This window comes from Brassica oleracea, chromosome C4 (genome assembly GCF_000695525.1).
Source record: "Brassica oleracea var. oleracea cultivar TO1000 chromosome C4, BOL, whole genome shotgun sequence".
Classification (NCBI taxonomy): domain Eukaryota; kingdom Viridiplantae; phylum Streptophyta; class Magnoliopsida; order Brassicales; family Brassicaceae; genus Brassica; species Brassica oleracea.
The window spans coordinates 45338566-45358742 of NC_027751.1; the positions used below are offsets into that span (position 1 = coordinate 45338566).

At 40.6% G+C, this 20177-nt stretch overlaps 6 protein-coding genes, 1 non-coding gene and 1 pseudogene across 7 annotated transcripts; 3 read left to right on the forward strand and 5 right to left on the reverse strand.

Moving 5' to 3' along the window:
• Nucleotides 1–3851: 3851 nt before the first annotated feature.
• Nucleotides 3852–4904, reverse strand: LOC106339865 (glutathione S-transferase U2). The gene is made up of 2 exons (XM_013778730.1): nt 4483–4904; nt 3852–4346 (listed from the first exon to the last, which is right to left on the reverse strand). Exons 1-2 carry the CDS (start codon nt 4801–4803, stop codon nt 3993–3995), a joined length of 675 nt encoding a protein of 224 aa, XP_013634184.1. The 5' UTR covers nt 4804–4904; the 3' UTR covers nt 3852–3992.
• Nucleotides 4905–6240: 1336 nt separating this feature from the next.
• LOC106339013 lies at nt 6241–7063 on the reverse strand (annotated as a pseudogene).
• Nucleotides 7064–7137: 74 nt separating this feature from the next.
• LOC106339014 lies at nt 7138–11262 on the forward strand. The gene is made up of 4 exons (XM_013777854.1): nt 7138–8558; nt 8879–9207; nt 9455–10438; nt 10550–11262. The coding sequence occupies exons 1-4, from the start codon at nt 7138–7140 to the stop codon at nt 11260–11262; spliced, it is 3447 nt and encodes a 1148-aa protein (XP_013633308.1).
• A 1018-nt stretch (nt 11263–12280) lies between these two features.
• On the reverse strand, nt 12281–13082 carry LOC106340541 (17.6 kDa class I heat shock protein 2-like). Its single transcript, XM_013779407.1, has one exon. It carries the CDS (start codon nt 12893–12895, stop codon nt 12434–12436), a length of 462 nt encoding a protein of 153 aa, XP_013634861.1. The 5' UTR covers nt 12896–13082; the 3' UTR covers nt 12281–12433.
• An 864-nt stretch (nt 13083–13946) lies between these two features.
• On the forward strand, nt 13947–15282 carry LOC106339015 (DNA-directed RNA polymerases I and III subunit RPAC2-like). Its single transcript, XM_013777855.1, has 3 exons — nt 13947–13954; nt 14893–14969; nt 15074–15282. The coding sequence occupies exons 1-3, from the start codon at nt 13947–13949 to the stop codon at nt 15280–15282; spliced, it is 294 nt and encodes a 97-aa protein (XP_013633309.1).
• On the reverse strand, nt 14047–14119 carry TRNAV-UAC. Its single transcript has one exon. It is a non-coding gene; the product is annotated as a tRNA-Val (tRNA).
• Nucleotides 15283–15396: 114 nt separating the features above from the next.
• On the reverse strand, nt 15397–17255 carry LOC106342365 (tubulin beta-7 chain-like). The gene is made up of 3 exons (XM_013781278.1): nt 16776–17255; nt 16324–16593; nt 15397–16246 (listed from the first exon to the last, which is right to left on the reverse strand). The coding sequence occupies exons 1-3, from the start codon at nt 17167–17169 to the stop codon at nt 15564–15566; spliced, it is 1347 nt and encodes a 448-aa protein (XP_013636732.1). The 5' UTR covers nt 17170–17255; the 3' UTR covers nt 15397–15563.
• A 539-nt stretch (nt 17256–17794) lies between these two features.
• Nucleotides 17795–19849, forward strand: LOC106337010 (zinc finger CCCH domain-containing protein 25). Its single transcript, XM_013776024.1, has 4 exons — nt 17795–17995; nt 18120–18389; nt 18479–18702; nt 18887–19849. Exons 1-4 carry the CDS (start codon nt 17891–17893, stop codon nt 19713–19715), a joined length of 1428 nt encoding a protein of 475 aa, XP_013631478.1. The 5' UTR covers nt 17795–17890; the 3' UTR covers nt 19716–19849.
• The last annotated feature ends 328 nt before the right edge of the window (nt 19850–20177 follow it).

Consider the following 20177-nt stretch of genomic DNA (forward strand, 5'->3'; position numbering starts at 1 on the left):
GGACAGAACTAAGGGATCTTAACCCGCTCTGATACCAATTGTAACAGCCCGATCCCCCGGCGTCCGACCGGGGTTATCGAAGGGGCGTTATGGATACGTGTCTACTCATTTAGCCAACCCTACGTGTCCCGTTACTGGTCCCGAGAGACGAGCGCATAACCTTCTTTGAAATACCGTCACACCCACATCCATATACTTCTACTTACAGTCCTGCGCACAGGGAAAAATGGAAATGGAGGGGTGAGTAACAAGTTACTCAGTGAAGTGGTTCTAGCCCAGCCTGCCCGCATGACACTCTATACTACTCTATGCGGGAACTAGGACTGACTAGCCACTACAATCAGTTAATGCATTTTATCATTTCCTAACGTCATCTATTGATTTTCCACATTCACTTCCATTCATTTCTAACAACCTAGTGATCAATCAATACAATGATCTCACTCATTGCCACACACGTCAAACCCTAGGCTTAACCGACTCATCATACCAGTCCGACTCGATCCTATGACACCTTTAACTCCCTGTTACCCGACCATGAGCTAAAAACCCTACAATGCACATCCTTTTCATCTTTTCGTCCTTTTCAACAGTGGGTAGCCCCAACTAGGCTTCTACCCCATATTCTTGTGGATTGGCCACATCTCCTATGGGTGCTTCCATATTCTTGTGGATTGGCCACATCTCCTATGGGTGCTTCCATATTCTTGTGGATTGGCCACATCTCCTATGGGTGCTTCCATATTCTTGTGGATTGGCCACATCTCCTATGGGTGCTTCCATATTCTTGTGGATTGGCCACATCTCCTATGGGTGCTTCCATATTCTTGTGGATTGGCCACATCTCCTATGGGTGCTTCCATATTCTTGTGGATTGGCCACATCTCCTATGGGTGCTTCCATATTCTTGTGGATTGGCCACATCTCCTATGGGTGCTTCCATATTCTTGTGGATTGGCCACATCTCCTATGGGTGCTTCCATATTCTTGTGGATTGGCCACATCTCCTATGGGTGCTTCCATATTCTTGTGGATTGGCCACATCTCCTATGGGTGCTTCCATATTCTTGTGGATTGGCCACATCTCCTATGGATACCTAGCGTGGACTACTACCCCACATACTTTCCTTAGACCCTCTATATGCTTTCCCACCCATGCTTAACCTTAACATCATTCTCTCATACTTTTACTTATCCTTTCACTTCCTTATCATTTTCACTTATCCCTTCCCATTCTCATTTACCTTTTCTTTTTCATTCATACTTGTACTTGGGACTCAATTCACTAGACGCCACCCGCTATCGGTGTCACACACAATACACATCGCATTCAAGTTCTACTTCAATAACTTTTATAATCATTACTCGTCTATCGTCCTAGCATTTATTTCTCTCTAGCATCCTAACTTCAATCACAACAACACATGGGACAACACATCCAAACATACTAGAATCAACTACCAATCAATCATCACCACAACAATTCAATTCAGTTCATCGAGTCCCATTTATCAGTATGAGGGTTCTTATGCATCATGATCCATTCATCTATCATCCTAGCAATACCATGTCCTATCAACCTAACTCCCAATCAGGGTCTAATCAAACCTAACTCCAACATATAGGAGTATACAGAATCATGAAAGAAGGTTGGGTTCGAGACACTCCACCTTAGTCTAGATCTGGATCTGGATCTGTAAACACGGATTTAAGAAGGTTGAGATCTGGTCACCACTACCACTTCACGGCGCCGGCGAGAGGGAGAGAGAGAGAGAGCGTGCGACGGCGAGGAGAGAGAGGGGGTGTCGGCGAGGAGAGAGAGAGAGAGCGACGCGCGGGAGAGAGAGAGAAGAGAGAGAGGCGGCGCATGAGAGAAGGGGAGAGAGCTCGACGGCTAGGGTTTTCGGCCTCCGGGAATTCTCTGCAGAGCTTCGCTTCAGATTTGTGATGAGGCAAAAAGGGAGGATGCATCTCTTTTTATAGGAAAGGGGAAGGGAAACTCTAGGTTTTTGCCAAATGGGCCGTAGAGAAGTCCATATTCTTTGGAAAATTTTACGGACCAGGAACCGGGCCGTTACAACAAAACCATAGACTCGAATCCGGATAATTGTAATTCGAATCCATAGTTATTCTTCTATTCATGAAGAATTGTCTATGAGCATGTAGAAGGTCGGAAGGTGCTTCTATTTTCATTATCGATTGGTTAAAACTTCATTAACAAATGCTCAAATATTTTTTAAGACTGGTCGAAGATTCAAAGCTTAAGTAAAAAATTGTGTTAAAAATTCGAGTAACTTAGAATACATGTGATGTTATAAGACATTCATCTAAGTTAAAGAATACATAATTCTAAGTGATTCTTTCAATCTCTAGAAAATATATTTAATCCAAATCATATATAAAGGATATTTTACATTATTTATTTTATATTTCTTGTGTTGATTAATCTTATTTCAAAACTTTATATTCCTCTTTTTTTAAATACTAAAATCATAATGTTATAAATTTCTAAAAGCATTGTCAAGATTTAGATAAAGGTTCAATTATCACGGAAATTGATATGTGACATGCTTTTCATAATAAGTTTCATTCAAGTTTTTTTTTTCTTTTTATATAAAAAGTGTCACTTTACAATTTTAACACAAATTATATTTATTTTTAGTTGAAAATTAATGGTAAACTACATTGGTTTTATAAATAATTTTATTTATCTTAAATACTATTTGTCAGAAATTTGTAATTAATAACAATTTATGTATATTTCTGCTATTTTTTTATTATGTGTGAAAAATGTCAAAATGACATTTATTCGGAAACCGAGGGAGAGAGCAATTTAATAACTGATTTAATACTATTTATACATCAATTCATTCTGTTTTATCATTTTATTAAAAGGGTGTAGGCAGTAAACGCATGGAGTCAAAGACTTCGTCTCTTACACAGAAAACGAAGGCTTTTTGCTATAAATAGTTTAGTATACTTTTCTTGGTGTTGTCAGAAGAACATTCGTGCTGAGTAGATGAAAGTATGCACATCATTCACGAGTATCAACCACGGACATCTTGAATGTCACACAACTATTGACCAAGGACATCTTGAACGTCATGGCTGACGTTACTTCCACTTTTTCCATCGGTATGGTACTATGGTCTAGTTCTAGTCCTTAAACCTCACATGTATATATATTATTAACAAGTACGATTTATAATCCAAAATGGCATGAGCGGTTTTAGTAAAAACAAATGCTTTTAGATCGACGAAATCAAAATATCTGAATATAAAACCATTTTCTGATTGGTAACTATCCAAAAATAATAATTAACATTTACACACAGAAAAACTATTCAAAAATACGAAGTTTACCAATCAGTATGTTGGTAGAGTTTACTACACTTCAAAATTTACATAAAAGGTTTTTGACACGAGAAAGAGTTCATTATTTACTTAACGGTTTATTCTCTTTTTAGACTTTTTCTAATGGTCTATTTTTATTTTAAAATAGAGTAATTCTATAATAAAGTTGAATTATACCTTAATGGTGCTATTTTAGAAAAAAACAATAGAATAATGAATACAAAATTTAAAAAATATTCTATTTATAGAGCAAACTTTTTTTTTAACTTTATTATAGAGTGAAAAATAGAATATCATTTGAACATATTTACTCTAAATGCTATTTTATAATAAAATTTGGAGATACTCTTAAGTGATATTATGTTAGATGTTTGTTGTAAAAAAAAAAATGTTAGATTGTTGATCTAATTTGCAAGACTAATCAATAAAGAAGATTCTAAAAAAAACTATTGAGTTTTCAGTTATGGGCAACTTCATACGGTAATGGGTAACAACAATGACATAATTTGAAACAACTAAACTGCATATATAGTGTTAAGTTTCAAGAATAGAAAAACAGATGAGTTATCAAACGATACAAGCATAGCGAAAATACAACATAAGTTCATGATAAAAATGAGTAACAGTGTAGGCTTTATTTATGAAGACTTACTTCTCTCTATAATTTTGTTCATGCGCTCAATATGTTTCTCTTTTGGAGGTATACACTCCCTCACGATTTCAACCTCGTTCAATTTCTTGATCCATCTGTCCAGTCCTGGAAACTTATCCTCTGAAATCATATCAATTCCCATACATTCCCAAGCCCTAGCCAGACAAAATGGGATCATAGTTCCTGCGACCATGTCCAAAAATCCAATTGTCTTGCCTCCAAAGAAATCTTTTCCAGTAACTTCCTTCTCAAGAAACATAATCAGTTCTCGAGTCTCTTCGATAGCAACTTCTATACCCTTTTCTGGTTTAACCAAGGGCATGAACCCTGCCGGTAAGATCTGCAAGAGGTAGATCAATCTGTAAGAAAAGTACTTGTAAGAAAATTTTATTCCGTATATAATCTTATCTTGGGATGACTGTTTAAAATGTATCGAACTTAATAGGCATTCAATGTTATTAAATTTATTAAATTACCTGTTCATCAACGAACTTGGCCCAGAATCGAGCCGTGGCTCTCTCGTAAGGATCTTGTGGTAGAATTGGATTGTTACTCCATGTTTGGTCGATGTACTCAAGGATCACATGTGACTCAGATAATATTTTATCATTGTGGACCAGAACCGGAACCTTCTTGTGAACCGGGTTTAGCTCAAGAAGCAAAGGGGACTTTTTGGGCAGTTCTTCCTCCAAGTATTCGTAAGGAACGCCTTTGAGTTTGAGAGCCATCTCGACTCTACGACTGAAAGGGCTTATCCAAAACCCTAGAAGCTTCACTCTCTCTTCTTTCTTCGCCATTTGATCTCTCTTTCTCTATCACTTTTAGCTTTTTTAGCTTATCCAAAACTCCTCTGTTCTTGTCTCTCTAGTTTTTCGATTAAAAAGAACATCTTTAAGATAATCCAAGTCATTGCTGACGCTACTCTGCTTATTTTATATAAAAGTTCCTACTAGGATTTGGCTATTTTATAGGTCACCCGACACAGACCACGTGGTTCATTTTCAAATTACGAGCCTTGATTTTTGCTTTGATATTCACATCCTAACACTACTAAATATGTGTTTTTCTTGTTTCTTTTCAATTGAGTAACTACGGGGGGAAATACGCGCTTCGCGGTGAAATTTTAATGTAGTTAAATATTGAGAATATGTTAAAAAAACATAGTTGTGATTATCTGAACAGAATAATATTTTATTTTTATTTATCCGGGACCGGGCATGTTCACGACCTGTCTTTGTTTTTCTAAATAAAGAGTGACAGTAAAAATGTTGGGGAAAGCGGGCACGAAGCGCATCGGAATGTAACAGACGTGTTTTCCTGACCTTGTATGAACATGTGAGAAAAATACTTCGACGATAGCAGGATATAGTGTAAGCAGCTTATCCAGGCTTGGTGGTAAGGGGATGGGTTAAGCCAGCTCGTGACAAAAGTACCTCTATAACTAAATGAGACAAGTACTTTTTACGTGGAAAACCTTCTCGATGTGAGAAGAAAAAACCACGTGACCGTAGTCCACTCAACAATCCACTATATAAATGTATGTGAGTACAACCACGTACTCCCTGTTCAACAACCTGAACAGAACAGAGACTCAAGCTACAAAGAGCTACCTCCAACACAAGAACAACAACAACAAGATAGCAACACAAAGCTTCAAAACCAGCAGCAACCAAATGGACCTCAGCTCACAAGGATTCCGGCAACCAGAGACTAATCCCACCGTACAAATCCAAGATAAACCAGTCAACAACACATCTATCAAATTTCAGCTCAATCAGAAAAGATCTCACCGTCGGATTTACCAAACACTCAAGACAGCACTGCTGAAGAACTGTGACGACCAGCTTCACTAAAACTCAGACAACAGAAGATCCAACCGTTGAAATCCAAATCCCTTTGGTGAAACCTTAACCCACTAACTGAAGAAGCTTCCCACAAAATATCAGCCCGATCAGGATCCGTTTGACCCTCCAAATCTGCCTTGACAAACCCAGACGAAATTCTGCATTTTTTTCTCTTTTGTCTTTTTGATTCTTGTAAGTCTCTCCGTAAAAAATTAGGTCAAGAGACTATATATATATGTCTCACTAACCCTAAGAACCTCCAAGGCCCAATACTAATCTCATGGACTAATACCAATGGCCCAACTTCCAAGTTTGGTTATCACCAACCAAACCCAATGGGCTTCCTCCATCTAGAAGAACCCAACAAAAAACGTATAATTAACAGCCTGATCAAGATTCAAGAGAGTAGTATGTTTGCCTCTAATAGGCCGATTTGATTATCTCAGCATTTCTTTTCGAGTGCTCTATATGTTCCTCTCTCGGAGGTATACATTTCCTAACGACCTCAAGCTCATCTAACTTCTTCATCCATCTATTCAGTTCTGGAAACTTCTCCTCTGGAATCATATCAATTCCCATAAATTCCCACGCCCGAACACCACAATACGGGATCATAGTTCTGACCACCATGTCGAACAATCCAATTGTCTCTCCACCAAAGAAATCTTTTCCGGCGACTTCCTTCTCAAGGAACATTATTAGTTCTCGTGCCTCCTCGATTGCTACATCTATTCCTTTCTCTTCTTTTACGAGAGACCTAAACCAAACTGGTGCAAGCTACATGATGAATATATCAAAACATGTAACAAACCGTTTCATTTAGACCATTAATTGGAAAAAGAAAAAAAAAATCCTAGTAATTGGCGACAACTAAAAATTTTCACATGCGAGATAATTAAAAATTGGTTTTTAGATTTACTTGTTCATCGACGAGTTTGGCCAAGAATCTAGCCGTGGCTTTGTCGTACGGATTTTGAGGAAAGACTGGATTGTTTGTCCATGTTTGGTCGATGAATTCGAGGATCACGTTTGACTCGAGAATGAAAGAATATTCCTAATATTTTGTATTCAGTTTTGTATCAACTCAATCTTATCCCCTGTAATATAGGAAAGATCGCTTGTGATCGTAACAGCCATGCCCATATATACGTTTGTACATTCACTCAATGAATCAAGGAAATTCACAGACTTTCATGGTATCAGAGCTAGCCATAGTCTGATTTGAAAATTTTCTCTTTTTCTTTTTCTCTAGTCACACCGATCTGTAACGTCTACAGTTCAAGCCTCATGGCAACGATTGAGCGTGCGTTCGGTGTTACAAATATCAAACATCACATTCCAGTCATTTTAGATCTTGACGTCTTTAACTATGACGCATGGAGAGAGTTGTTCTTAACTCACTGCTTAGCTTTTGATGTCTTAGGACATGTTGATGGAACAGCGGTTCCGCAAGGTGATGACGACACGCCTTGTAAGAAAAGAGATAGGCTTGTGAAGCTTTGGATCTACGACACTTTAGCTCCACCACTCTTCAAAACCGCTTTCAAAACTGGAGGCACCGCTAGGGATGCTTGGCTGCGTATCGAAAATCAATTTCGAAACAACAAAAAGGCTAGGGCGATTCAACTGGACAATGACCTCCGCACCAAGGAGATCAATGACCTGTCTGTTCATGACTACTCACAAAGCCTCAAGTCCTTAGCTGACTTACTGGAGAATGTAGAAGCGCCAATAAGTGACAAGACCTTAGTGATGTATATGTTGAACGGCTTAAATGAGAAGTACGGTCACATCATTAACATGATCAAACATCAGAAACCTTTCCCATCATTTGAGGAAGCGAGAAACATGTTGGAAATGGAGGAGACACGGCTGAAGAAAACTCACAAAGTCACCATCGCTCACTCCGATCACTCCTCCTCCTCAACGACTATTGTCGCCTCTGATCAGCCTCCAAAACAGAGCTACAATCAGCAACGCAATCAACCGCGCAACAACAGAGGCAACCGACATGGTAACCGCGGGCGAGGTCGCTACAACAACTACAACTACCAACAGCGTCATCCTTACGGCAACTGGGGCATGCCTACGCCGTTCTGGCCAAATCAGTACAACAATTGGCAGAACCCTCAGACGCCATCTTGGATGATGCAATCCACAAACGGATACAACCAGCGTCCATACACTCTGCGCCCAAACACGCAGGAAGCTCATATAGCAGCTCTTGGTCTTCAACCAACAACTGACTTTGCGGAATCCTTCAACACAATGTCTTTGGCTGAACCATCACCAAATTGTTACATGGACTCTGGCGCGACTTCCCACCTAGCATCGTCTTTAGGTATACTCCGATTTGTCCTTAAAATGAACACCGGAAACTCAATTGTGGTTGGTAACGGTTCCTCAATCTCTATACACGCTTCTGGTTCATCTTTCATTCCTTGCAAAAACAGATTTCTTGCTCTTAAAAATGTGCTTGTTGCTCCTCAGATTGTTAAAAATCTTATTTCAGTTCGTAAGTTCACAACTGATAATTGGTGTTCCATAGAGTTTGATCCGTTTGGTTTTTCTGTGAAGGATCTTCAGTCGCGGAAAACACTTCTCCGCAGTGAATCCTTAGGAGACCTGTACCCTGTGCCGGCCTCCCTCAATAAGTCTCACCAGCACTCCACTTTCGTTGCTGAGACACCTTCTCTATGGCATAAACGGTTGATTCATTCAAATAATGATACTCTACGATTTTTTATTTCTTCTCGTTCTTTGCTTTGTAATAAAGACAACATCCATTTTTGCGATGCTTGTCAGCTTGGGAAACACATTAAACTTCCATTTTTCAAGTCCACAGGCTGCACAGCAGTAGTAAGGGTGTTAAGACCGGAGCTTTTTGTAGTACTAATAAACGTTTGGCACCTTTTTATCTCATACACAGTGATCTCTGGACTTCTCCTATTTTAAGTTTGAGTGGGATAAAATACTATGTGCTTTTTCTTGATGACTTCTCTCATTACTTATGGGTTTACCCAATCAGAAACAAGAGTGATGTTTTTGCTAAATTCTTACATTTCTTTGCTCTTGTGAAAACTCAGTTCAAGTCATCAATCAAAGCTTTCCAATGTGACAATGAAGGTGAATACAAGAACTCCAGGTTTCTTAAGCATTTTGCCACCAATGGGATCAATGTCAGATTTTCATGCCCTCACACTTCTCAACAAAATGGAAAATCTGAGAGGATGATCCGAACTATCAATAATGCCATTCGATCTCTCTTATTTCAAGCCAAAATATCTCTGATTTACTGGGCCGAGGCTCTCAACACAGCTGCTCATGTGCTAAACATCTTACCTTCCTCTGCCATTGGTAACAAAACTCCTCACTCTATTCTTTTTGGCCAAACACCTTCCTACGATCACCTACGGGTCTTCGGTTCTCTTTGTTTCCCAAACATAAATCACTTTTATGCTCATAAACTTTCTCCTCGATCAAAACCTTGTCTTTTTCTCGGGTATCCTCTTCATCACCGTCTCTATCGTTGCCTTGATCTGCAAACAAATCGAATAATCATCTCTCGTCATGTGATTTTCAATGAAAACACTTTTTCCTACAGCTAAAACAGAAACTAAAAACATTACTTACGGTTTTCTGGATCCCGATGACCAACCTTCCCCACTCTTCAGATCAATTCTTGAGTCCGGTCAGGTACCTCACGTACCGACTGAAACTGTTTCCCCAGCTGCACCTCCTGTCGCATCTACTCATTGTGCTCAGGTAGCAAATCCTGCTCCTACACGAATGACAACAAGAGGTCAGGCTGGAATCGTAAAGCCTAGAAAAATATTCACTCTTTACTCATCTTTTGTGTCTCATCTCCCAACCACACATCAAAAAGCTTTAGCAGATCCAAACTGGAACCCTGCCATGGCTGATGAGTACGGTGCTCAGGTTAAGAATAAGACTTGGAGCCTAGTACCTAGACCGTACGATGCTAACATTATCAATTATCTATGGTTGTACAAGCATAAATTTGATGTAGATGGTGTGCCTAAGCGACACAAAGCAAGATTGGTTGCAAATGGAAAAACACAAACAGCTGGAGTAGACTATGATGAGACTTTTAGTCCTGTTGTCAAGCCATCCACAATAAGGACGGTCCCTAACCTGGCGCTCAGCAAAGGCTGGGAACTTAGACAATTAGATGTCCAGAATGCTTTTTTACACGACACCATCTCTGAGAGTATCTATATGCATCAGCCACCAGGATTTGTAGACAAGAACCATCCTCACCATGTGTGTAAGCTCAACAAGGCACTCTATGGCCTAAAACAAGCGCCTATAGCATGGAATGCTAGATTCAGCAGCTACCTTCATCGTCTTGGTTTTGTCTCCACAAAATCTGATGCATCGCTCTATGTTTACTGTCGCGGAAAGGACATTGCTTACCTGTTACTTTATGTTGATGACATTGTTCTTACAGGTTCTAGTCCCGCCTTGCTCACTCGGATCATAGCCAGTCTCAAAACAGAGTTCCCAATGACTGACATGGGCCGCTTGACATACTTTCTGGGAATCAAAGTTCAATACAACAAAGCTGGTATTCTTCTCTCTCAACAATCCTATGCGAGTGAGATAATTGAACGTGCTGGAATGACTGACTGCAAGCCCCTCTAAACACATGTCGTTGTCAACGCCAAACTCTCTGCAGAAGGTGGTGACGAACTCAAGAATCCTACACAGTACCGGAGCTTAGCAGGCACTCTTCAATATCTCACATTCACTCTCCCAGATATAGCTTATGGAGTGCAACAATGTTGTCTCTTCATGCATGACCCTCGTGTACAACACTTAATAGCTCTGAAACGCATCATCAGATATTTGCAAGACACCAAGACTTACGGTCTTCAGCTTTACAAATCCTCTGTCGACTCCCTAACTGCGTATTCAGATGCAGACTGGGCTAGCTGCCCAGACACACGACGTTCTACATCGGGTTATTGTGTCTACCTAGAAGATAACCTCATCTCCTGGTCTTCAAAGCGTCAACAAACAGTATCTCGCAGCAACGCTGAAGCTGAATACAGAGGAGTTGCAAACACTCTAGCCGAAATATGCTGGCTTCGGAACCTGCTTCTTGAGCTTCACGTTCCAATCACAAAAGCAACTCTCATATTCTGCGACAATGTCAGCTCTGTGTACCTCTTCTCAAATCCAGTAAAACACCAACGAACCAAACATGTAGAATTGGATCTTCACTTTGTGCGGGAAAAGGTTGCTTTAGGTGAAGTTAAAGTCCTTCACGCCCCCTCTGCTTTTCAATATGCCGACATCTTCACTAAAGGGTTGCCTTCTTCCCTGTTCAACTCATTCCGAGACAGCCTGATTGTTCGAAGCTTCAACGTCCAGACTGAGGGAGGGTGAAAGAATATTCCTAATATTATGTATTCAGTTTTGTATCAAATCAATCTTATCCCCTGTAATATAGGAAAGATCGCTTGTGATCGTAACAGCCATGCCCATATATGCGTTTGTACATTCACCCAATGAATCAAGGAAATTCATAGACTTTCAGAGAACTGGTTTACCTTTGTGGAAAGAGAGATTATTACCACGATAGGGAACATAGTACAATTTTTGTAAACCATTTTAGATGCAAAATAGAAACATATACTGTATATATTTATTTGATGTAGCTGAAGCTAAGATAATGCAAATAATCTATTGATTTGAAAATACATACGAAATTGAACTCGTTGAGATCTACAGATCTACCGAAAACAAAATACTCTTTCGAATGCTTAACAAATTTTTTTAATAAAAATATCAATATCAATAACCGAAACGGCTATATATAAAAAACAGAAAAACTTTAAAATAATAAATATAATTATCTAAATAATAGTTAATTGTGTAATAATTTATGTTTTGTAGTTCTTTATAAGCTCTGGGGAATAGAAGAAATAGTTAACTTTGTAGATGCAAAGCAAACGAACAAAACGACTACAATGCACAAGAAAAGGCTGGAAAAGCAAATAAACATCAGCAAACATCTGAGAAAGTGTGTCAGAATATTATGTTGTTACCAAGATTGAAGTAATAGATATGAACCATGTTTTTGCTAGAAAATCAACGTTATTGCTAAAACTAAAGTACTTTGTGAGTTTATGTGGTGTATTGTTTCGGAAGCGATTTAGCACGGTGACAACACGTAATATCAGAGATGTGAAAACGGAAATTACTTGTTAACGATGTTGCTCCTCTTCGATTAATAAAGAGTAACGACGGTTTTCCTTTGTTTTACGGATCCTTCAGACAGCAACTAGTACATCTCTTGAAGCATACTTAGTTATGCTATAATGTTTACTTTCATACAAAATGTATCTAGTGTTCTTCTTGTCTTTTCATGTGTATCTAGTGTTCGTTGGGTGTATACGAAAGATTCACGTTATTCACGTTAAGTTCCTTATTCCAGACTCTTATTAAGATACAACATCAGCACCATCGCTCAGTAAAACAGAACCAGTACACAACACATAGACAAACAACAAGACAACTTTAAAACCAAAGCTCAAACCAGGGTCGGATGTTTGAATCAGCCAGAGATCTGGATAGACTTGACATCAGCCTTCTTGGTCTCCGCCTTAGGCACCGTCACAGTCAGCACACCATTCTCCATCGCAGCCTTCACCTGATCCATCTTCACGTTCTCAGGAAGCCTAAACTTCCTCGTGAACTGCCCGCTCGATCTCTCCACACGGTGCCACGTGTCGTTCTTATCCTCCTTCTCCACGTGTCTCTCTCCACTGATCTTCAGCACGCTGTCTTCCTCGATCTCCACCTTCACTTCCTCCTTTTTGAGTCCAGGCAAGTCCGCCTTGAACACGTGCGCCTCGGGCGTCTCCCTCCAGTCCACACGCGCGTTCACGATCGCGGAGTTGTCTCGGGAAAGGAAAGAGAACTCCCTGAGTGGATCCCAAACGTCGAGGGAGAAAGGATCGAAGAAGCTGTTGCTGCCACGCCTGTTGTTACCGAAGAAGCTTGGAATCAACGACATTTTTGTCTTTGAGAGTTTTTTCAAAAAGAAACTTGTGAAATTTGTTCTCGATTTGTTTGCTGATATTTGATGTTCGACTTCTGAGGAAAACCGAGAGCATAAAGACTGTATTTATAAGAAGAAATGGAAATTTCTCGACCTTTTCGATTTTCTGTAACGAAACATCTCGAGCCTGAAATGGAAACAAGAAAAAAAATCAGGTGAATCCAGAAAATTCCAGGAGTTTTTTTCCCTGTGGGCCTTAAAATGAGGAAGCTAAACGGGCCTTGTTGGGGTTGAATAGTAAATCCATAATAGGATTAAAACTGGCTATGATAATCTTTACTTATCGGGATATTAATCTGTACAGACCGAAGAAAAACGAAAAGACAAACAAACAAACCGTGTGGGAGTAGATTATATTTGTGAAACTTATTAACTTTTTGGACAAATGAAAGAAAAGCAGCACGTCAAGTGCAATTACTAAAAGAGAAAAAGACAAAAATAGTACTAAATCGAGTTTTTGTTCTCAAACTAGCACTCAAGGTCAAAAGTCACAAAAATAACACTTAATGTTTTATCAAAAGTCACAAACTTAGAGTTTAGAGTTAAAGGGTGCGGTTTAGAATTTAGGGTTTAGGGTTTAGGATTTAGAGTTTAGGGTTTAGGGTTTAAATTTTAGGGTTTAGGGTTTAGGGTTTAGGGTTTAGGGTTTAGGGTTTAGGGTTTAGGGTTTAGGGTTTAGGGTTTAGGGTTTAGGGTTTAGGGTTTAGGGTTTAGAGTTTAGGGTTTAGGGTTTAGAGTTTAGGGTTTAGAGTTGAGAAATGAGGTTTTGGGGATAAGATTTCAAATTTTGAAAAATTAAAAAATTAAAATTTTCAAAGGATAAACTTAGAAATGTGTTATTTTGGTCATTTTAGTTTTTGAGTGTTTTTTTGGGATATAAATTTAGAAATGTGCTATTTTGAAGATTTGCTTTTACTAAAACATGTCAAGACTAAGCTGTTTCACAATTTATTTCTAAGATAATATCCAATGAGTCCAAAAACGAACTAGCCCAAAAGGTAGATCAATGACCTAGTCTGTGTGCCAATGGAAAGTGAAAATCCCTTCTCCTAAAGAGAAATAGTAAATACAAGGGAGAAAAATGAATTTTGAGTTCAAAAACAATATAGTGCTGCCCAGGATCGAACTGGAGACCTTTTGCGTGTAAGGCAAACGTGATAACCACTACACCACAGCACCTGTTGTACAATTCGTTCATTTAGCTTAATTCTATTGTCAACCATCTAAACTACAATGTTAAACAAGGTAGAAAATGTTCGCAAGTCCATTTCTTAGTTTAGCCTTTACTACTGGCCCAAGAGTTCTTATCAAGATAAGTTAAACTGAAGAAAATTGTGAATCTATCTCGAGTTGCAGAAAATTGTGAATCTATCTCAATAGTGGGCTCTCTGAAACGCCATTACTTCCACTGACAACAATAGATGGAAAGAAGAAGAGAAAATAAATCATAAGACACTTCCATACGAGAACAATGTAGCTGTTGAGCATTGATCTAATGTCTCCTGTTCTTTCGTTCACCCCTTTAGAAACAATGGGTTCACAGAGAACAATATGATGCAATTTTGTTGACAATAAAAAACAGTATTGCCTTGAACTTTAGAAAAAGAAAGAACAGAGTTTCTTTTGGTCTATCACTGCCTCTAGACTGGCTTACAACACAGAGACTGCTACACAACTAAAGCACCATTGTCTAATCGGAGCTTTACAAGGAATCAACAACAAAAAGTCCGAACCTGTTCCTTGCTAATGCCGGCGGGAATTGGATTGGGAGTAGCCATTTCCGCAAAACACCTGAAAGAAAAAAAACAAATATAAAATTCGTAAAGATGGAAACTTTATAATCAAGTACTTGAATTTGAAAGAACAAAGATCCCTACTTTCTCAAAACAAAATGTGGATTTTCGGAGAGAATCACGAGTAGTCACTAGTCGTTAATGCTTATAACTCTGCAGTCCGAGAGTAACATTGGCTGGGTACAGCATCCCTCATCCTTCCCTTGAATGTGTCAATGTCCGTGTCCAGACAACCGGTACCCTTTTCACAACATTGTTAATAATATGATCTTTCTGTATTGCTCTGCCAGCGTAATTTGTCTAACCAACGAGAAACTTGATGGTTTCTGTGATTGTTTAGGTGATCCAGCTAGGGAGGTTTTGAAAGATGCGTGTCAAGAGCTCATGCTCATGAACAGACATGTGAGGAGTGTCTTTGACAAGGATGTTTCAGAGTTTAAGGAAGAACAAGCACACTTGAAGGCTGAGGAAGAGCGGAAAAACGCTGAAGAAGAAGAGCTTAAGAAGCAGAGGGATCTACTCGAGTCCATGGACATTGAAAGCAACTAATTTCTTAAGAACTCCATGGAGTTGGTCTTGTCTGCCTTGTCTTAAATCCAGAATTTTCATGATAAAAATAAGCTACAGGTTATTCTAATTAGTGATTAATGAGCAAAGAACTGATTGTGCTTAAGCAAATTAGACGATAAAATGATTCATGATAAACCCTTACTCCGAGTACATAACTAGTAATGAAACCGGTAGATACAGAAACTATAATAAAAGCTTAGTAGAAATTTTGAAAAGTAAAAAACAGCAACAGGCAGTTGAAGTTGTTGTGTTCCCTTTCTTCAATACCCTTCTTGTTCGTACTCAGCTTCTTCATCCTCATACTCCCCTTCTTCCTCTGCCGTGGCATCTTGATACTGCTGGTACTCAGAGACAAGATCATTCATGTTACTCTCAGCTTCAGTGAACTCCATCTCATCCATACCTTCCCCTGTGTACCAATGCAAGAAAGCTTTCCTCCTGAACATAGCAGTAAACTGCTCGCTGACTCTCCTAAACATCTCCTGAATGGAAGTCGAGTTCCCAATAAACGTCGAAGCCATCTTCAAACCAGTTGGGGGAATGTCACAGACCGTTGACTTGACATTGTTGGGGATCCACTCGACGAAGTAGGAAGAGTTCTTGTTCTGCACGTTTAGCATCTGTTCATCCACTTCTTTCGTACTCATCTTGCCACGGAACATAGCTGAAGCAGTGAGGTAGCGACCGTGACGCGGGTCAGCAGCGCACATCATGTTCTTGGAATCCCACATCTGCTGGGTGAGCTCTGGGACCGTGAGGTTACGGTACTGCTGAGAGCCGCGGGAGGTGAGAGGAGCAAACCCCACCATGAAGAAGTGAAGACGAGGGAACGGGATCAGATTCACAGCGAGCTTGCGGAGATCAGAGTTGAGCTGACCAGGGAAACGAAGACAGCAGGTTACACCAGACATTGTTGCAGAGATCAAATGATTCAGATCACCAACTGCATAATTCAGCAAAAACAAACCATTACAGAACAACAAGACTGATATTAATCGAGGAAGGTTTAGGATTACTTACAACTTGGAGTGCTGAGCTTGAGTGTACGGAAGCAAATGTCATACAGAGCTTCGTTATCAAGAACCATACACTCATCAGCGTTCTCAACTAGCTGATGCACGGAGAGCGTCGCGTTGTACGGCTCCACGACGGTGTCAGAGACCTTAGGAGATGGGAACACAGAGAACGTCAGCATCATACGGTCAGGATACTCCTCCCTGATCTTGGAGATCAACAACGTTCCCATCCCAGAACCAGTTCCTCCTCCTAACGAATGGCACACCTGAAACCCTGTAATCACATACAGTAATGAGCCAAACCCCTAACCGGTAATTACCATAACCTAAACCGTTCATAACGCAAATCAATAGACAAAGGATCCGGTTTAAACCCAAAAAAACATAACCGGTAATTACAATAACCTAAACCGTTCATAACCCAAATCAATAGAAAAGGGATCCGGTTAAGAATACCTTGAAGGCAGTCACAGTTCTCAGCCTCTTTACGGACGACGTCAAGGACCGAGTCGATGAGCTCAGCTCCCTCCGTGTAGTGACCTTTGGCCCAGTTGTTTCCAGCGCCGGACTGGCCGAAGACGAAGTTATCGGGACGGAAGATCTGACCGTAAGGCCCAGATCTAACGCTGTCCATCGTTCCAGGCTCCAAATCCATGAGAACGGCGCGTGGGACGTACCTCCCGCAGCTCGCCTCGTTGTAGTAGACGTTAACCCTGTCGAGCTGGAGATCGGAGTCTCCCTGGTAACGCCCCGTCTGGTCGATCCCGTGCTCGGCGCAGACCACTTCCCAGAACTTGGAGCCGATTTGGTTCCCGCATTGGCCTCCCTGGATGTGAAGAATCTCTCGCATCTTCGATTGACGGAGATTGAAACCCTAGAAATGGATCGAATCGAAGAGAGAGATTTTGAAAAAAGGAGAGAAGGGAGCAGAGATGCTGTTTTAGAAGAGAGGGGGTCCATTTTATAAAGGAAAAGAGGTTTTAACGGCTGAGATTTGGTGATTTTAAAAACGGAATATTAGTTAACGACGGTTAAGATGGCGCCACGTAAATCGAGGTGGTAACGGGTGGAAATTCAAAATTAAATGGCTCGTGAAAAAAAAGAAAAGCTTTTTGAATTTCGTAATCTGTTTGTGTGGGACAGCTGGATCCTACCCGAGGGAGCAGTTACTCGCACGTGCTTTCCTAGAGAGAGAAAAGCTGTTTCTCTACTTACCAACATTCCAGTCGCACGTGAGGCTTCTAATGGGCCTATTTTGAAAATAGGCTTTACTCTTAAACGTCGTGATGTTCTATGGCAAAATCCTCCGACGGCACGCATGCTGACGTAAGACGAAACGTGAAATGAAATGGGCCAGGCCAACCTTCAGGCTGAACCTTACTTATAAAAAGATCTGGTCTAAGGGTCGGTTGTGACCGGTTTAACTTTGGTTAAGACTCAATTTAATTTGTCCGTGGGAGAGACCCGAGTAGATATTTTAAACGATATTAATATTAATATTCCCAAAATACGAAAGCAAATCAGGTTCTTTGCCCTACGAAGTTCGAAAAAGCTAGAGGAGGAGGAAGAAGATGGCGCATAGAATACTCAGAGATCACGACGCCGATGGCTGGGAACGCGCTGACTTCCCCATCATCTGCGAGTCTTGTCTCGGCGACAATCCTTATGTCCGAATGGTAATTCATCTTTTTATCTCCTCCAACAAATTCGATTTAATTATTCGGAATTTCGATTGATTACTTTGTGTCTGATACTTTATATGCTTCATGTTTTGTGGTTGTTGTTATTGTTATTGTTCAGACAAAATCTGATTACGACAAAGAGTGCAAGATCTGCACCCGACCGTTCACCGTATTCAGGTGGCGCCCCGGCCGCGACGCTAGGTACAAGAAAACCGAAGTCTGTCAGACATGCTGCAAGCTCAAGAACGTGTGCCAAGTCTGTCTCCTGGATCTCGAGTATGGTCTTCCCGTTCAGGCCAGAGACACGGCCCTCAACATCAGCACTCATGATTCCATCCCCAAAAGCGATGTCAACAGAGAGTTCTTCGCCGAAGAGCATGATCGAAAGGTATCATCACTCTCTCTGTCTTCAAGGCTCTCACATTTTTTGTAACAGCTTGTTGATAACATGAGTTTGTTTTTTTTTTAATTATGTAGACGAGAGCTGGATTAGATTATGAGTCTTCTTTTGGAAAGATTCGTCCTAATGATACCATTCGTATGCTTCAAAGAACGACGCCGTATTACAAGAGGAACCGTGCACATATTTGTAGTTTCTTCATTAGGGGAGAGTGTACTAGAGGTGAAGAATGTCCTTACCGCCACGAGATGCCTGAGACAGGAGAGTTATCCCAGCAGAACATTAAAGACCGTTACTATGGGTATAACCAAACTACTTTCTTTTCATTTTCTTCTATTAAGTTTTAAAGCAATGTTCTAAAAATCGCGGTGGTTAGGCTTCTTATAGAGGATTATTGTTTAGGCAGGTAGGCGGGTGCCTAGGCCGATTTTTAGAACACTGGTTTAAAGTATATAAGTTTTCTAAATTGCATTTAATATTTGCAGTGTGAACGATCCAGTGGCGTTGAAGTTACTTGGGAAGGCAGGTGAGATGGGCACATTGGAAACTCCAGACGATCAAAGCATCAAGACGCTTTACGTCGGCGGGCTAAACTCTCGAGTCCTTGAGCAAGACATAAGAGATCAGTTCTACGCATACGGAGAGATCGAGTCCATGAGAATCTTGGCGGAGAAAGCGTGTGCCTTTGTCACGTACACGACCAGAGAAGGAGCGGAGAAAGCTGCTGAAGAGCTCAGCAACAAGCTAGTTGTCAACGGTCAGAGGCTTAAAATCTCTTGGGGAAGACCTCAAGCTCCCAGAACTGATCCAGATGGCGGCGGCTCGCAGCAGCAAGGCGGTGTGGCTCATACTGGATTGCTGCCTCGTGCTGTGTTATCTCAGCAGCATAATCAACCTCCACCGATGCAGCAGTACTATATGCACCCGCCACCACCACAACAACCTCATCAGGACAGACCCTTTTACCCGTCGATGGACCCTCAGAGAATGGGTGCAGTCACTTCGTCTCAAGACAGTGGTGATAACAGAATGCCTCCACATGGGCATTATCAGCAGCACCAGCCGTACCCGCCACAGCCATATGGAGGGTATATGCAACAGCCTTACCAGCAGCATCCTCCTTACCACCATGGCCCACCACAAGCTGCTCATCCTTATCCGCAACAGCAACAACAGCCGGGTACTGGTTCAAGGCCTAACCCTCCTCCTCCGAGCTCAGTCTCTGCTCCACCACCTGAATCTGTGTCTCATGCACCATCAGGGTCCTCTTCTCAGCAATCTGCTGAGGCTGCTGTTACTGGTACGTCCCAGTAGAAACCGTTGCCGGTTTATTCGAATTTTTGCTTTTGTTATTTAAATAGACTCCAATGTAACGACAATTCCTGTTCAGCAATGTGTTGCTGTTGAATTTTATGACGAGAGTAATAGAAGAGAACTTTTTCAGTTTTTGTTGACTGTGTAATTATTTTTATATAGCTGAACTTCGACATTGACGTTGACCGAACCTATCCGCAAACGGTTTTATCTTGTATAAACTACTAGGATAAGATCCGCGTCTTGCGCGGAATTAAGTTATTATTTTTATTATATTTTGGAGAATGAAACAATAGTTTGGCTTCATTTGGATTAGGGGTGTTCAATCCAGATATCGGGTTGGTTTCGATTCGGTTCGGGTTTTTTCGGTATTTTGGTTAGTAAAATATAACTACTATTCTAAATCCATATTTACTTTGACTTTAATCTTTCACATACTTTTGAAAGATTTCAACTGGACAA

What these genes read in the sequence shown, in the direction of transcription:
- LOC106340541 (XM_013779407.1), bottom strand. Translation starts at nt 12,895, where the DNA reads ATGTCGTTGATTCCAAGCTTCTTCGGTAACAACAGGCGTGGCAGCAAC.
- LOC106339014 (XM_013777854.1), top strand. Translation starts at nt 7,138, where the DNA reads ATGGCAACGATTGAGCGTGCGTTCGGTGTTACAAATATCAAACATCAC. An exon ending in CCTTCTCTATGGCATAAACG is followed by an intron (nt 8,559 to 8,878) that starts GTTGATTCATTC and finishes TTACCCAATCAG; the next exon opens with AAACAAGAGTGATGTTTTTG. An exon ending in CTTACCTTCCTCTGCCATTG is followed by an intron (nt 9,208 to 9,454) that starts GTAACAAAACTC and finishes TTTTTCCTACAG; the next exon opens with CTAAAACAGAAACTAAAAAC.
- LOC106339865 (XM_013778730.1), bottom strand. Translation starts at nt 4,803, where the DNA reads ATGGCGAAGAAAGAAGAGAGAGTGAAGCTTCTAGGGTTTTGGATAAGC. An exon ending in CCAAGTTCGTTGATGAACAG is followed by an intron (nt 4,347 to 4,482) that starts GTAATTTAATAA and finishes TACCTCTTGCAG; the next exon opens with ATCTTACCGGCAGGGTTCAT.
- LOC106337010 (XM_013776024.1), top strand. Translation starts at nt 17,891, where the DNA reads ATGGCGCATAGAATACTCAGAGATCACGACGCCGATGGCTGGGAACGC. An exon ending in CCGAAGAGCATGATCGAAAG is followed by an intron (nt 18,390 to 18,478) that starts GTATCATCACTC and finishes TTAATTATGTAG; the next exon opens with ACGAGAGCTGGATTAGATTA. An exon ending in ATTAAAGACCGTTACTATGG is followed by an intron (nt 18,703 to 18,886) that starts GTATAACCAAAC and finishes TAATATTTGCAG; the next exon opens with TGTGAACGATCCAGTGGCGT.
- LOC106339015 (XM_013777855.1), top strand. An exon ending in TGTCCGTGTCCAGACAACCG is followed by an intron (nt 14,970 to 15,073) that starts GTACCCTTTTCA and finishes GTGATTGTTTAG; the next exon opens with GTGATCCAGCTAGGGAGGTT.
- LOC106342365 (XM_013781278.1), bottom strand. Translation starts at nt 17,169, where the DNA reads ATGCGAGAGATTCTTCACATCCAGGGAGGCCAATGCGGGAACCAAATC. An exon ending in GAACTGTGACTGCCTTCAAG is followed by an intron (nt 16,594 to 16,775) that starts GTATTCTTAACC and finishes ATGTGATTACAG; the next exon opens with GGTTTCAGGTGTGCCATTCG. An exon ending in CAAGCTCAGCACTCCAAGTT is followed by an intron (nt 16,247 to 16,323) that starts GTAAGTAATCCT and finishes TGAATTATGCAG; the next exon opens with TTGGTGATCTGAATCATTTG.